Here is a 14,854-nt window from a genome sequence, read left to right as displayed (position 1 = left end):
ATACACGTTTAACTCTTTACCCTAAGTCATTTCCTTCCGGACCACCATGCTATAAATTTACCTGCTGTCCTTACTGACGCCTCGTCATTTTGCCCGCGTGTTGTCTTCCCACCCTTACAGACGCCGAGAGGTTGAAAAGACGGATCCAGGTCCAGGATTAGCTGGTTGAGATTATCGATGGAGATGTCCAAGGTTGGAGACTCTCCCGGAGGAGTCCCTGTGTAAGAGGGTCCGGAGTGGCCGCTCATGTGGCTTACGCTTCCCTTCCCCTGTACGTCATAGCGGAAGACTTTCTTGTCAGATGAATGAATTATGGAGCAGTCACGAAGCCAGTGATCACCACTGCCACCTCCATAGTGACAACCAGTGGGTGGCACAGGAAGGCAGCCTGGGTGGTTCCGACCTCGACCCAGCTGCACCATTTCCTCTTTGGATGAGAGGCAGATCGTCTGTCCCACCCGCAGAACGTGGTTAGGGATTACTTGAGACATGCCAGTCCCAGAGGAGTGTTAGGCCGTGAGAACAAACTGGACAAACTTCTTCTTCTTTAATTTCCAAATGAAAGTCAAAGAATGAGGAAATCTGTAAAAAAAAATAAATAAAATTACATGAGATTAAAAGATAAGCAAGACATGAAATACCACCCTGAGGGATGGCATGTGTTGGCAGAGCGTGTGCGCCACATGATGGAATCTCACATGTGTTGTTTGTCCCTGGGGCTACAAGTACTTTTGCTTTACACGTTGTAGGGGCCAATAGGGCGAGGACCAACTGTACCCACTTATCAGGACCGCCCACTCACGTTGGCATCCACACCTTTGGCATTCTCCCTAAATAATTGGTATATATGGCATCACTGTCTTGAACACTCAGTGCTCAGGCATCTTTTCACATTCAAATGTAACATGGCATTGATATAAAATGGAAAAGTCAGGATGAGAAATGGTAGGAATGCGAGAATAACCAGGAGATGGTAAATGTAGACGGAGACGTCAAAACCAAGGAATCAGAAGCAGAATGAGAAGGCGTTCATAAGCAGCCAAAGTGAAGTCCAGACAGAAGCACAGAGAAAAGAAGCAAATCGTACTAAGAGAGCTGGCACAAGGATAACTCACGCTGTGACTCTTGGGCAGAGTGGTGGCTCTGAGGCCTGAGGGATCTGTGCTGGCATTTGGAAGGTTGCCGGTTCGAATCCTGTAAACGGCAGAAGTGGCCCTTGAGCGAGACCCTTAACCTGCAATTGCTCCATCCTGGGTATGGCGTTAATCTGCATGTGGGCCCTCCAACTTGCAGGGAAAAACCTGGGGGCACCCCAGCCACCATAAAAAACCTCACACTGACCCACTACATCTGAACTGGTGTGGTGCTGAGATGTCACCCGCTGCATGGCTGCACTCGGGGGTCTTAATCAGGGATCCTGAGTTGGTTTGTCGTGTGGTGGGTGCTGTATCAGCGCCTGCTGCTAACCTCTCTCTCCCTCTACACCAGGGGTCCTCAATCACAGTCCTGGAGGGCCGCAGTGGCTGCAGGTTTTCCTTCCAACTGGTTTCACAACTCAGTCCTTACTGATAATACAACTTGCTATTTAACTGTATGCCTTTCACTGCTTGCCTTCATCCAAGAGAAATTGTAATTGCACCGTAGAGTTTCTTTACCTGCGATTATCATCCATGTGATTTGTGGACCAGAACAGAATTCCACTTAACGCTCTTTTCAATTCCTCTCATTTATTTTAACACAGTCACTTAATGGTGTATATGCACTGGTTTAAAAGGATGCAGGTAGGCTGGAGAGACACTGCTTTATTGGTTATCTGCATCTCATTATTAACTAATGTCTGGTTAACAAAACAGGTGTGGCCTATCAGGCTGGCACTGCCAGCTGAACCTGACCCAGACAAGCGTGGGACACAAGTTCAAGTTCACACATGGTTTACTTTTTCTTTTTCTTTGTGGGAAACGCCTTTGTCATTCCAACAGGTGGTCATTCACAAACATTAACACTGTTTTTACCAATCCCATACCAAATGGTATATAACATGGACATATGCACTGCATTTGTCATTCCAACAGGTGGTGCATCACAAACATTAACACTGTTTTTTACCAATCCCATACCAAATGGTATATAACATAGACATATGCACTGCATTTGTCATTCCAACAGGTGGTGCATCAAAAACATTAACACTGTTTTTACCAATCCCATACCAAATGGCATATAACATAGACATATGCACTGCATTTGTCATTCCAACAGGTGGTGCATCACAAAACATTAACACTGTTTTTACCAATCCCATACCAAATGGCATATAACATAGACATATGCACTGCATTTGTCATTCCAACAGGTGGTGCATCACAAACATTTGTAGTAAAGCATTTTATGCATTGCAATAGATGGCGCACTGGAAACATTAACGCAGAGGCCTATGTCACCTAGTTGGTGTAACATTATTTACTATGACACAAGCTACTGTGCATTGACTGTACAACAAACAAGACTGGCCTACAAACATTAGGGAAAGCCTTTGCCATTAGCTAAACAAACAAACCTGATAGGCTGGATGGTCTCCTCTCATTTGTCAAATGTCTTACATTCTAAATCAGACCCTTACTCCTCTTCCACCACTTATTAGATGAGCTTGAGGGCCAAGGTTTGACACTAAGTGGGAGCAACTGTAATGGGTGCAAGAGCAAAACATAATCTCAGCTACAGTATCTTACAAAAGAATCTAATTGGGGTAAGATACAGTAGGCATTAAGGGCAATGCCAACCTGACTTTTGATGCCAGACCATGCAAAAAACACCATGATAAGAACAGACTATTATGGGTGCTATGGATGAAAATAATGTGACAGAGGACAAAATAGGGGGAGACTAAGGTGGGTCCCAGTGGTGGAAACTTCACAAATAGTGTGGAAAACAACAGATTGTTCCTCAGCAAGCCCTTCCCTTATTTAGTTTTTTATTGCATCTCAGTAAAGATGTTCCTAATGTGCTCCTTATACTTGTATATATCACTTTTATTTGAATAAATGTGAATGGATATGAATTATACATTTTAAAATAAAATTACAGAATGGGTCTTAAAGTCCTTGAATGTAGAATTGCTCGTTCGTCTCAGGTACCATAGGAGGAAAACTCTTTATTCGTCATCTTCATCATTGTCTGAAAGATAAACTGTTCAGCTGACAGATGATAGGCCTTAAGCCTGAAAGTCTTGTCAAGCTAGAAACGACGGCAGTGCATTCTGGGAAACCTGACAGGCTAAGCCGGATTCAGGGTTATTTGCTTAAGTTGAAAATGCAGTTTTTGATCCCCATGATGAAGGACCTTGAGGTTATGATAATGACTCAATTACATTTTCTGAGTGTTTTGAGAAACTGAAGGGTGCCATTAAGCATGAAAACAAATCAGTTCAGGTGTTTCGTGCCTTTTTTTTAATTAGACGTTTCAAAAAGAGCTCACTCTCTCAGCGGCTGCTGGAAAACGGACACTTTTAGCTCAGCTCTCTTTTCTGACACTTATAAAGGGCTCAGCTTGTTTGCTGCTGCAGACACTTCTGTGGAGGTTCTCGTCATCGCTACCGCTATGGACACATTGCAATGAGTTCCCTCATCCTGGAAAAAAATCTTTTTCTTTTCATTTTTTCAATTGAAGATATGTAATTTGTAACTAAGGAACTGGACCATCTGGGAAAGTGTTATCTGAGGGCTTGCTGCTGCTAATTGAACTGAATGAAGGCTGCATGAGCCCACCGGGGCTGTTTGATTCTGTGTATCATTTAAATTTACTGCTATTTATTTTGATATCTCTCTGTTATAAAAGAAAATCATGAGACGAGACGAGACGATTGCCAAGAGATTTTTTCAAGCCCTGCCCTCCTCTCAACCATTTCAGGTTAACAGCCCACACACATGGCCCTCTCACCTCTCATTCGTGTCAATGCTTTTGTCAGACACACTTCCTGCTCTCTCAGCTCTTATAAATTTTAACGTTTTCTTCACTTTAAGTTCCAAATAAAAAAAGACGTAGTTGTCCAAATATTAGTGAAGAATTTAATCTCGAAGGGTTACCAACAGAAGAAATGAGTACACGGGCAATCCTAGCACTGAGAAACGATGAAGTCAAATGAATTAACGTGAAAATTGTCGATCGGTTACACAGCAAATTGGATAAATGTGTATCAATAGACTGTGCGGAAACAGTTGGTGGTGATGGTGCGGAAGATGACAACATCAACTTACAATATCACGAAGAATATCTACAACCAATAACACCGTCCGGTCTTCCGATACTGTTGAAAGAAGTATGTATTGTAATGTAATTGCGTAATTGATGCCTGAGTGATGGGTGATGCAATAGGACAAGATTAGTTGTATTGAAAATTGGTCAAACAATTTTGACATGTAGAATTTTAACAGGCGACAAGAAAGGCAATGTAGTACATCTTCAGGGGATAACATTAGACACCAAAGGAGATCTTGATATGTCATTCGTATTAAAACGTTTACAGTTTCCTGTGAGAATAGCTTTTGCTAAGACAATTAACAAATCACAGGGACAAATGTGTCGGTTTATTTATTAGAGAGAAAGAAACGATATTCACTTACGGGCAGTTATACATTGGGTTGTTATGATGAAAGTCCAAACATGGAATCAAAATTCATTGTGATATTGACGAAAAGTTCATTCAAAAAATTTACAGTAAAAGTGTAAGTTTAAAAAGTATTTGCGTGTTCATTTCAAAGCCAAACAGAACGAAAAAGTATAACGTAAGGAACACCTCTAACGCAACATGAAACATATTTTTTTTTCAATTTATTATGTTTTACTATTTTCTACTATGGTTAATTACTCGCTGTAATGTAAGATAGTTAGTTCTATTATGCATATGTAACAATTCCCATGAAAACAGCATTAGAACATTAGAACCTTCTAGACAAGAACAGGCCATTCAGCCCAAAAAAGCTTGCCAGTCCTGTCCACTTATTTCTTCCAAAATAACATCAAGTCAAGTTTTTAAAGTCCCCAACGTCTTACTGTCTATCACACTACTTGGTTGCTTATTCCAAGTGTTTATCGTTCTTTGTGTAAAGAAAAACTTCCAAATGTTTGTGCGAAATTTACCCTTAACAAGTTTCCAACTGTGTCCCCGTGTTCTTGATGAACTCATTTTAAAATAACAGTCTCGATCCACTGGACTAATTCCCTTCATAATTTTAAACACTTCAATCAGGTCACCTCTTAATCTTCTTTTGCTTAAACTGTAAAGGCTCAGCTCTTTTAATCGTTCCTCAACGTTAAAATTATACAAAGTTATTGTCTGTCTGTATACCTACATTGTTATCGGCATTGTTATCACTCTTTAATTTAATATTGTTCTTTATCAGTATGCTGCTGCTGGAGTATGTGAATTTCCCCTTGGGATTAATAAAGTATCTATCTATCTATCTATCTATCTATCTATCTATCTATCTATCTATCTATCTATCTATCTATCTATCTATCTATCTATCTATCATATAGTGCCTTTCATATCTATCTATCTATCTATCTATCTATCTATCTATCTATCTATCTATCTATCTATCTATCTATCTATCTATCTATCTATCTATCTATCTATCATATAGTGCCTTTCATATCTATCTATCTATCTATCTATCATATAGTGCCTTTCATATCTATCTATCTATCTATCTATCTATCTATCTATCTATCTATCTATCTATCTATCTATCTATCTATCTATCTATCTATCTATCTATCTATCTATCTATCTATCTATCTATCATAACTCACCCCCTGTAGCCCTGGAATCAGCCTCGTCGCTCTTCTCTGGACCTTTTTCCAGTGCTGTTATGTCATTTTTGTAGCCTGCAGACCTAAACTGCACCCAGTACTCCAGATGAGGCCTCACCAGTGTGTTATAAAGCTGGAGCAGAACCTCCTTGGACTTGTACTCCACACATCAAGGCGCTATATAACAATCTGTTTAAATTGTACATCCGCTTCCCCATACGCGAGCGGCAAATCCGCAAAGTGGATAGTGTGTAGTGCCCACCCGGGGGTTGGCGAGCGAAGCGATCAGAGGGCAGAGCCTCCTAGTAAATTAAAAAATACATTTTTAGTGAAGCTGTAAGACAATGTCTTTGTCACAGTGCTGTTAGTGTCGCTGAGAAGCTGGATTTTCCATTCCATGTCTAGTTGCGGTCCCTTAATTCAATTATTGGTGGGAAACTGGGTTGAAGTAAAGATTTTGAAAGTAAAGACAACTCCAGTCCGCAAACTGCCTGCCACTAGGGTAATGTGGGTGAAACACATGAGGTCCAATATGGACAGTGAGCCAGGCGAATGGATACGGGTAAGCGTTACAGCTGGGGAAGAATCCATTCAACGGTTGAGCCAGAGATGCAGGAGGAACGATGTGGATTTTGTGCTGGCCGTGGAGCAGTAGTCCAGTTCTTCTCCCATTGTGTAGCTGCTGGAGGGTCCAAGCGTGTACGATAACCCTGCCTACATGTTTTTGTAGATTTGTTGAAAGCCTATGAGCGTGTCCCTTAGCATGTGTTGTGGGAAGGGCTTCAGGAATAGGGGCTCACAGGGCCATTCCTGCGTAATATTTATTCCCTACTTGAATGCAGAGAGAGATGTGTCCAAATTCTCGCCGTTAAGTCAAATTCATTCACTGTGGGTGTTGGACTGTGTTTTGCCACCACTCCTGTTTGTGGTTTTATGGGCAGCATATCAAAGCAGAGCTGAGGATGTGAGGTGTCCAGTTTGGACCACCAGCAGTAGCATCTTTGCCTAATGCAGATGATGTCGTTGTCTGTGACCTTCGACGTGCTCTCAAGGCGATTCGCAGCCAAGATGAGGATCAGCACCTCCCAGTCTGAGATCATGGCCTGCTTGGAAAAGTGTGGATTGTTCTCCCTAGATGAGAGGGGGAACATCTGCCCTTAGTGGAGGAGTTCAATCTCATCTCGAAGATCTCATTCACGAGTCACAGAAAAAGGGAAAGTGAGAACGATAAGCGGATTGGAGCAGCGGCAGCTGTTTTGTGGGTACTGTACATGTCCATGGTGGTGGGGCAGGTGCTGAGTCTAAAAACCGGTCAGCCTTCATCACCTAAGATCTTGAACTTTTGGTAATGACCGAAAGAAATGAGGCTTCTTCACATGGTGTCTGGGCTAACACTTCGTGATAGGGCGAGAAGCTCAGAGATTTGGGAAAGCCTCAGTGCCCCTCCTGATGGAGAGGAACCAGTTGAGGTGGTCTGAGCATGTCGTAAGGATACCAGGGCAAGACACTGTGACCGACCCAGGACATGCTGGGCAGTGTTGTACAAGTTCACGCCTCACAAGAACTCACTCAAAGTTCAGTTCACACAGATACTTTTTTCAATTTTGCACGCCTTATGCAGTATTAGGCTATTACAGTGTTCTTGAATAAAATATAATAATTATGAAGACTTTTTTATTTAAATACTCTTTATTGAGTTATACCCAGCAATAAACACGTATAGCCATATATGCTAATATCCTCCCGGTCAAAAAAGAAATTAAACAGATGTAAGTCTACATATAAATTACCACTCTGTTTCCAACTGTGCGACACAAATGGTGACTGTGGACCAGCGTGTAGGTGAACTAACCTGTTCGCGTCACAAATTGCATGTCTAACGGGGAAAAATATAAAGTGGCCAAGCAGACAGACACAGACAGTGCCGATTTGATTTCACGTTAATTTTTCCGAAACAAATAAATGGCAAAAAATTCGTACAAAAATAAATATTTGTAAAAATCCACTATTTGTGCTTATCTGAATGCCGTATTTAGATTCGGCTAAACCGCAACATTACGTTTCATCCTGACCTAAACCTGATCCAGAATGTCACCTAAAACTGAACGAGCTCACGTTCAAGTACTTCACTTGCAAATAAGTTCACCGTTCTTAGAAATCTGAGCTCGTTCAATGAAGGCTCTCTTTTGAACGAGATCATGCACAATACTGAAGCTGGAGGGATTATATCTCTCAGCTGGCTTGGGAATACCTAGGAGTTCCCCAGTAAGAGCTGGAATCTGTAGCTGGGGACAGGGAAGACGGAGCTGACCTGCTTGGTCTGCTGCCACCATGACCCTTACCAGAACATGAGCTGAGAGTCACCAGTTGGTTTTGGTCAGAGGCGACCTTAGTGTGCGTGGAGCCTACGGATGAACAACTCCACGCAGGGCTGGTTATGTCAAACGCTGTTACCAGTATGTGTGGATTGTATAAACTTGCGTGCAAATTTAATTAAAACAATGTTAACATACGCCGGATTTTCTCATCACAGTATTCAGCTAAATTTTTACAAGATAACACGTGGACTTTATCAAAATATACCTTATATACTCGTGCATAAGTTGGGTCTTGAAACCCGAAAAATTGCATAAAATCAGACCCTGACTTATACGCCCATTCAAAAATGCGACACTTAAATTTTCCTTGCTTGATCCAATTTCACATCAGTTTATCAGACGCATTGACTTTTGTTGCAGCAGCGCAGTCACCAATTTCTTTCGCCACTTCAATGACTTTTAATTTAGAACCAGCTTCACATTTTCTTCTGATTGAACGCTCCATCGTAGATAAGCGATGCTCTTACGATAAAGGTGTATGAGGGTGTGAGATACAAAAACACAAAACAGTGCAAACGTCACTTCGGAATAGTGTGGGTATTACCATGTGGTCACGTAGGCACAACACATAGACAAGAAAGCCGTGTGCTCCGTGGTTATTCTCTCAGGTAGGTGTTAGCATATCGTAATCACTTGTACCAATAGGGTGAGTTTTCTACATTCAGCTTATACGACTGACATTATAAAATACTGGAAATTATACGGAAAAATCAAGGCCAGACTTATCCACGGGAGAACTTAAACACGAGTATATACGGTAACTGGAGAATATAACTTGACAAATCCGCTCGAACAGGACATGCGGACCTCAAAAGTGGGGCTCCCTTAGGTGCGCTCACCCCCAAACGCCACTCTTGAGCCTAGGTATTCCCCAGGAAGAGCTGGAATCTGTAGCTGGGGACAAGGAAGATGGGGCTGGTCTGCTTGGCCTGCTGCCGCCATGACCCTTACCAGAAAAAGAGACCATTAAGAAAATGAGAGATGGGATGAGAGTCACCAGTTGGTTTTGATATTAAGACAAACGAACCTAAGGGGTTCATGGGTACATTTTGAGTTGGGTGCACGTCATAGATGATATGACATTCCTCAATATCAGAAGTACCAGGGTGCTGTACCATGTTAGCCATTGTGAATGTAGTGAGATGTTGAGCACAATGACTCCTTTTATTGGCTAACTAGAGAGATTACGATATGTGAGCTTCTGAGTCAACTCAGGCCCTTCTTCAGGCGAGACTGGCTTAGGGTTAGTTTGGGGCCTGAGTAGACTCGTAATCTCTCTAGTTAGCCAATTAGAGGTGTCATTGTGCTCGACGTCTCACTCGATATCACACACTTCACACTCGATGAAGTTATTTGAGGCCTGGCTGTGATTATCGTTCACGGGGTGTTTGTGTGTTTTTACCCGCAGGGTCCCCAGCTTAGAGCCTTCAGCTGCAAGGACATTACAGGTATGCCAGGGAGAGGCGAGGGGCAGCTGCTGCACGCTCTTTTATTCCGACAAGGATCCTAATGATTTCATCCTGTCATTAAGTGTGGCGGGTCTTGACAAGTCAGGCTAACTTGCCAATGTGATAATTTGTTGGAAAAGATATACGTTGGTGAATGAGTGGTTTATAGAAGCCATAAACGAAGTTTACCTCTCTGCTTGTTTGCCAAGTGGTTGGCAGCACGAGACAGCTGCGCCTCATTATGTACTTTAATGCTTATTAACGCGTGGATGGCTGCATGTTTTTATGGGCCGCTCAGTCAGGGGGTCTACCCTTCATAAGAAGAAGAAGGCTGTAAAACCGAAGAAAACCGGCAGGGTAGCAGGGCAGGGGTCTTAATAATAAAATAATACATTTTATTTATAGTGGGTAACCCTGCTGCCTCACAGTATGGAGACCTGAGGTTCGCTTTGCATGTTTTCCCCGTGTCTGCGTGGGTTTCCTCCCACAGTCCAAAGACATGCAGGTTAGGTGCATTGGCGATTCTAAATTGTCCCTAATGTGTGTGTGTGTGTGTTTGTGTGTGTGTGTGCCCTGTGGTGGGCTGGCACCCTGCCTGGGGTTTGTTTCATGCCTTGCGCCCTGTGTTGGCTGGGATTGGCTCCAGCAGACCCCCGTGACCCTGTTAGTTAGGATATAGCGCATTGGATAATGGATGGATTTTATTTATATAGCGCCTTTCCCATGCTCAAGGGTCTTGTTTCATTTACCTGCATGTTTGTAGCTTAATTACATGTACTGCCAAACAAAGACACCCAGGGTGAGCCAGGAGTTCTGAGGAGGGTGGGGGGGGGGGCACTGATGTATTCCTGTCCTCATCATCTTATTAAACCACACAAGTGTCACAAAGCCCCTCTGCAATGGGTGGGCGCGGTGCTCCACATACTGACATGTTTCTGGCAGGGGAGACCAAAGATGAAAAAGGGCTGTCAGTCAGCGAGTGAGACCCTGCCGTCGGCCAGCATTTCATCTTGTCAGAGTCGCTGCCGCCGTTAATCACGGCTTCGGTACAGTTTGTCATGACCGGCCAGACGTTCCCTTCCCATCCTGACTAATGAAGTGACACCAATTGTCAGATCACCTTGTGCTCCGTTGCAAGATGCTGGCAGGCAGCATAGTAATTGCTTCACCAGGGCCCATAAATCAAGGCTCAGGTAGGAGCTTCCAAAGCAACAGATCACGAATAGCAAAATAAAGTCAGCTGAAAAAAAATGATTGAACAAATAAATTCTGAGCCGCTTCGAAAATCAATTGTCATTATGTTAGATCTCAAAGTAGGAGGCCCACAGACGAAAAGAAAACCTCTCTTATCCAGCATGGTGTCAGTGTGTTTTTGATGTTCTCTTACATTCATCTATTTCAATGGCTTCTGGTAAAAGGAGGGCGGCCCTGAGTAATGAAACCACTGGCACTGTTGCCAAGGAAACAGGAAGGAGGCCCACCAAGGAGGGGTGCAATATTAGCACAGTAAACATCCGCAGACGTCTCCATAATCAGCATTTAATGAACTTGCCAAGAAGGGAAACGGTGTTTGACTCTATCACTCCGCAAACAATGAGCCACCTGAGTGTAACTCACCGATCCAATAGACCCTTCAGGATTTAGCAGCAGAAATCCGGCCTACTGGACTCGTGAAAAGGCTCCTCTGGGGCTCAATGAGCTTCACAGGTGAAGAGGGCATCTGCGCCACACCATTGCAGATATGACTGTTAGGTGAGAGCCGTCAAAAGATCACGGAGCGTGTGCCACGCCTCAACCACCAATTTCACGATTTCATTCTTACAAAAACTCTGCACTGATACTCCAATACTATGGGTTACACCCTTGCAGATGTCACATAACATCATCCATTTATCTTCCAAACCTGAACATTACAGTATAGGGTGGCATCAGGCAGGGCCTACCCAGCATCACCAGCCTCGGAGAATGACCCCATCCTGGATAGTATGCCAGTGCACTGCTGGGTACAGACACACTTACTCAAGTTACTCAAGTACTTTCAACTCACCAACTAACGAAATATGCCCATCTTTGACACAAGGGAGGAAACTGGAACAAAAAACGTATGTTAGATAAACCCGTGAGGATATTCACTTAAACAGCAACAGGCTGATTTAAAATATGGTGTGTTATAATAACACCGACTGACTACGTGACATTAGCTAAACAAGCAGGAAATGTGCAGCAAATCCTCCTGAAATCATTTATGATAAGAGTGTGGGGTGCGGCAGAGCCATAGACCCCCTCAAAGAAGTGACACATACATTACTGTGTGTGACATTGGCGCAGACCACCTTAAGTGAGTTATATGTGCGATAGATAGATAGATAGATAGATAGATAGATAGATAGATAGATAGATAGATAGATAGATAGATAGATAGATAGATAGATATTCTCACATTGCACATGTATGCCTTGATTAATTACAGACAGATAGTTTATTTGTTCCAATTTTACAGAAACTCAAGAAATATCAGAACCAACACCAATAATACCAACAGCCCCCTTCACTTTACCACAAAGAGGAAGGTGTCTGACTCTGTATTGATAAAAAGCTTTCCCGGTGAGACATCATAAAGGTATATTGCCGTGCAGTGGGTGTGAATGTTAGAACAATCAGGATGAGAAGAGGCCATTCAGCCCAACGGAGCTCGCCAGTCCTATCCACTCAGTTCTTCTAAACTAACATCCAGTTGAGTTTTGATGGTCCCTAAACTGTCCTCCTGCCCATCATGCTCTATGTCTCAGTCCCACCAGCTCTTCCTGACACCTTTCCTTTGATGAATTCCTCAATGCCAGTGTGTTACAGAGAGGACAGGCCGCATTGTTCATTATAGATATCAGGTTTGTCTCAGTTCTCTCCTCCACTATGGCCTTCCGTAACTGTGCCTGCCTTCTTAATTAGCTTGTTACTTTGGTGGGTCTCTCTTGAAGTGATGGTACCGGCCCAGCACTCCACACTGAGCTCTCACAGTGTTATATGAATGTTAAGGAGGTCTCGGCTACATTAGAAGAAGCGCAGTCTCCTAAGAAACACCAGTGGGCTCTGCCCTTTATTAGAGTACATCAATTCTGTGTATCCAGACCAGTCCAGCCTGTCATTGTTGTGAACCCCCAAGTACTTGTAGCAGCCCACCACCTCCACATTCACTCCCTGAATACTGACCAGCCATAGAGGCTCTTTATGGGTGAACGTTTAGTTGCGGACAATTCTTCAATCTTTCTACCCGACTCCTCTCCTCTGTTTCATCCCCCTTTCATTCAGCATTTCTTGATCAACTCATATTATTGTGCATTACGCTGACATGGGCTATAAAGAGGATTCAAAAGCAACTTTCTATATTGATTTTACTAATATTCAAATATTTAGTGAAATATTATGATCACAAAACTCATTGGAGCACCAGGAATGGCCATCGCTGCTTTATTTGAACCCCAGCCTTCTCTAAAGTTTTTTTTTAACTCATCTTCTTCAATTTATGCAACAACTACATCACAACAAATAATATAACATTTTATCTTGTGCAAAGCAAAATAAAGAACTGAAATTTAAGAAAGTTTGTACCTTTATAACTGCTGGTCATCGGCTGGTCAAGCTGTGTAGGCTGCAAGCTGTGCTCTGTGGAAGTGTTGCTTGATTCCCAGTTTTAAAAGAAGCACACGCTGCTGGGATTTCTCTTAAACAAGACGTCTCCGCCTACACTGCAGATGCTTTTGGGAAGGGTTGCTGACATCACACAGGTAAACTGAATGGGAATGCACACCCCTGCAGAGGAAATGCCCGTAGAAGGAGTCAGCAAATCACATACGCGTGTGTGTGTGTGTGTGTGTGCGTGTGCAGAAGGGTGAAGACGAGAAGCAAGAAATGTGACCGGTGGCAAGAATCCCCCATTAGAAAAACAGGCAAACCAACAGAAGTGAAGGTACATACTGCAGATAGATAGATAGATAGATAGATAGATAGATAGATAGATAGATAGATAGATAGATAGATAGATAGATAGATAGATAGATAGATAGATAGATAGATAGATGAAAGGCACTATATAATAGATAGATAGATAGATAGATAGATAGATAGATAGATAGATAGATAGATAGATAGATAGATAGATAGATAGATGTGAAAGGCACTATATAATAGATAGATAGATAGATAGATAGATAGATAGATAGATAGATAGATAGATAGATAGATAGATAGATAGATAGATAGATAGATAGATAGATAGATGTGAAAGGCACTATATAATAGATAGATAGATAGATAGATAGATAGATAGATAGATAGATAGATAGATAGATAGATAGATAGATAGATAGATAGATAGATAGATAGATAGATAGATAGAGTGACTGCTGCGTGTGTGTCTTTGCCTTATTTAATTACAGACACGTTGCAGAAGGCGTGGATTTAGAGTTTTATTTGAACCTCTGCAGACTCAGATCTCAGGCCTGAGTGCTGCCCTAAGGTGCCATAAGATTCCTGAAGTTACAGTATTGTCTGATAATGGAAGTCATGCAGGGTGTATCCATCGGCTTCGGTCCTCAATATTTCTAATCTCTGCGGCTTTCTTTCTTTCTTTTATTGGGATTGGGAGACACACTAATAGTTTACTGCAGCACACAAGGAAAGCCTCCCTCCGTAGCTGACAAATGATGCGTGTTAGTCATGTCATTTAATCCGTGTCTTGTCTCTGTACACAAAGAAGCAAGAGAAACCCAAAACAGGTGACATTATTTAGAGGCTCGTCTTTCTGAAGCTGAATGACTTACAGCCCGGAGTGAATTGAATTGATTCATCATGGCAGCATGTTTAAGGAGCTCAGTCCCCCATCATTTTTCTCCCAACCCCATGCCATCACTACTGATATTCAATTGCATGGCACTTCCATTAAGGCTATGGAGCATTTAAGTTTTACGTGCCTTTTGTGCCTTTTGTTTTCATGTCTGAACTCAGGCAGTGCCCCTTTACAAGTAATAAGCCTGGAATTTTTCTTTAATGGGTGATGCATTGCCGGATGTTTTATAATATCCCGTTTTCAGAGCATTTCCTGTGTCATCCGTAAAGACATCAAAAACAAGTCAGCATGTGTGACTCTGCGGTTTTCATTTCTGAGCTGCTACATTCCCTCATATTGATCATATTGATATGATTACATCTTGCCTGAAGAAG

The 14,854-nt window shown here is 42.5% G+C and overlaps 1 protein-coding gene across 1 annotated transcript in view; it reads right to left on the bottom strand.

Moving 5' to 3' along the window:
• Window positions 1-13,412, bottom strand: part of LOC114664375 (tensin-4-like) — a 30,191-nt gene extending 16,779 nt beyond the window's left edge. Inside the window, exons 1-2 of the mRNA XM_051918773.1 lie at window positions 13,244-13,412; window positions 62-582 (exon numbers count right to left, since the gene is read on the bottom strand). Of these exons, the coding sequence (XP_051774733.1) occupies window positions 62-491 (430 nt within the window). The 5' untranslated portion in view covers window positions 492-582; window positions 13,244-13,412. The remainder of the gene's footprint in view (window positions 1-61; window positions 583-13,243) is intronic.
• Between the last annotated feature and the right edge of the window lie 1,442 nt (window positions 13,413-14,854).

The sequence above is a fragment of the Erpetoichthys calabaricus genome, chromosome 14 (assembly GCF_900747795.2).
Source record: "Erpetoichthys calabaricus chromosome 14, fErpCal1.3, whole genome shotgun sequence".
Classification (NCBI taxonomy): Eukaryota; Metazoa; Chordata; class Cladistia; order Polypteriformes; family Polypteridae; genus Erpetoichthys; species Erpetoichthys calabaricus.
Note: the sequence above shows the minus strand (reverse complement) of the source record. Positions and strands in the feature narration are given on the sequence as shown.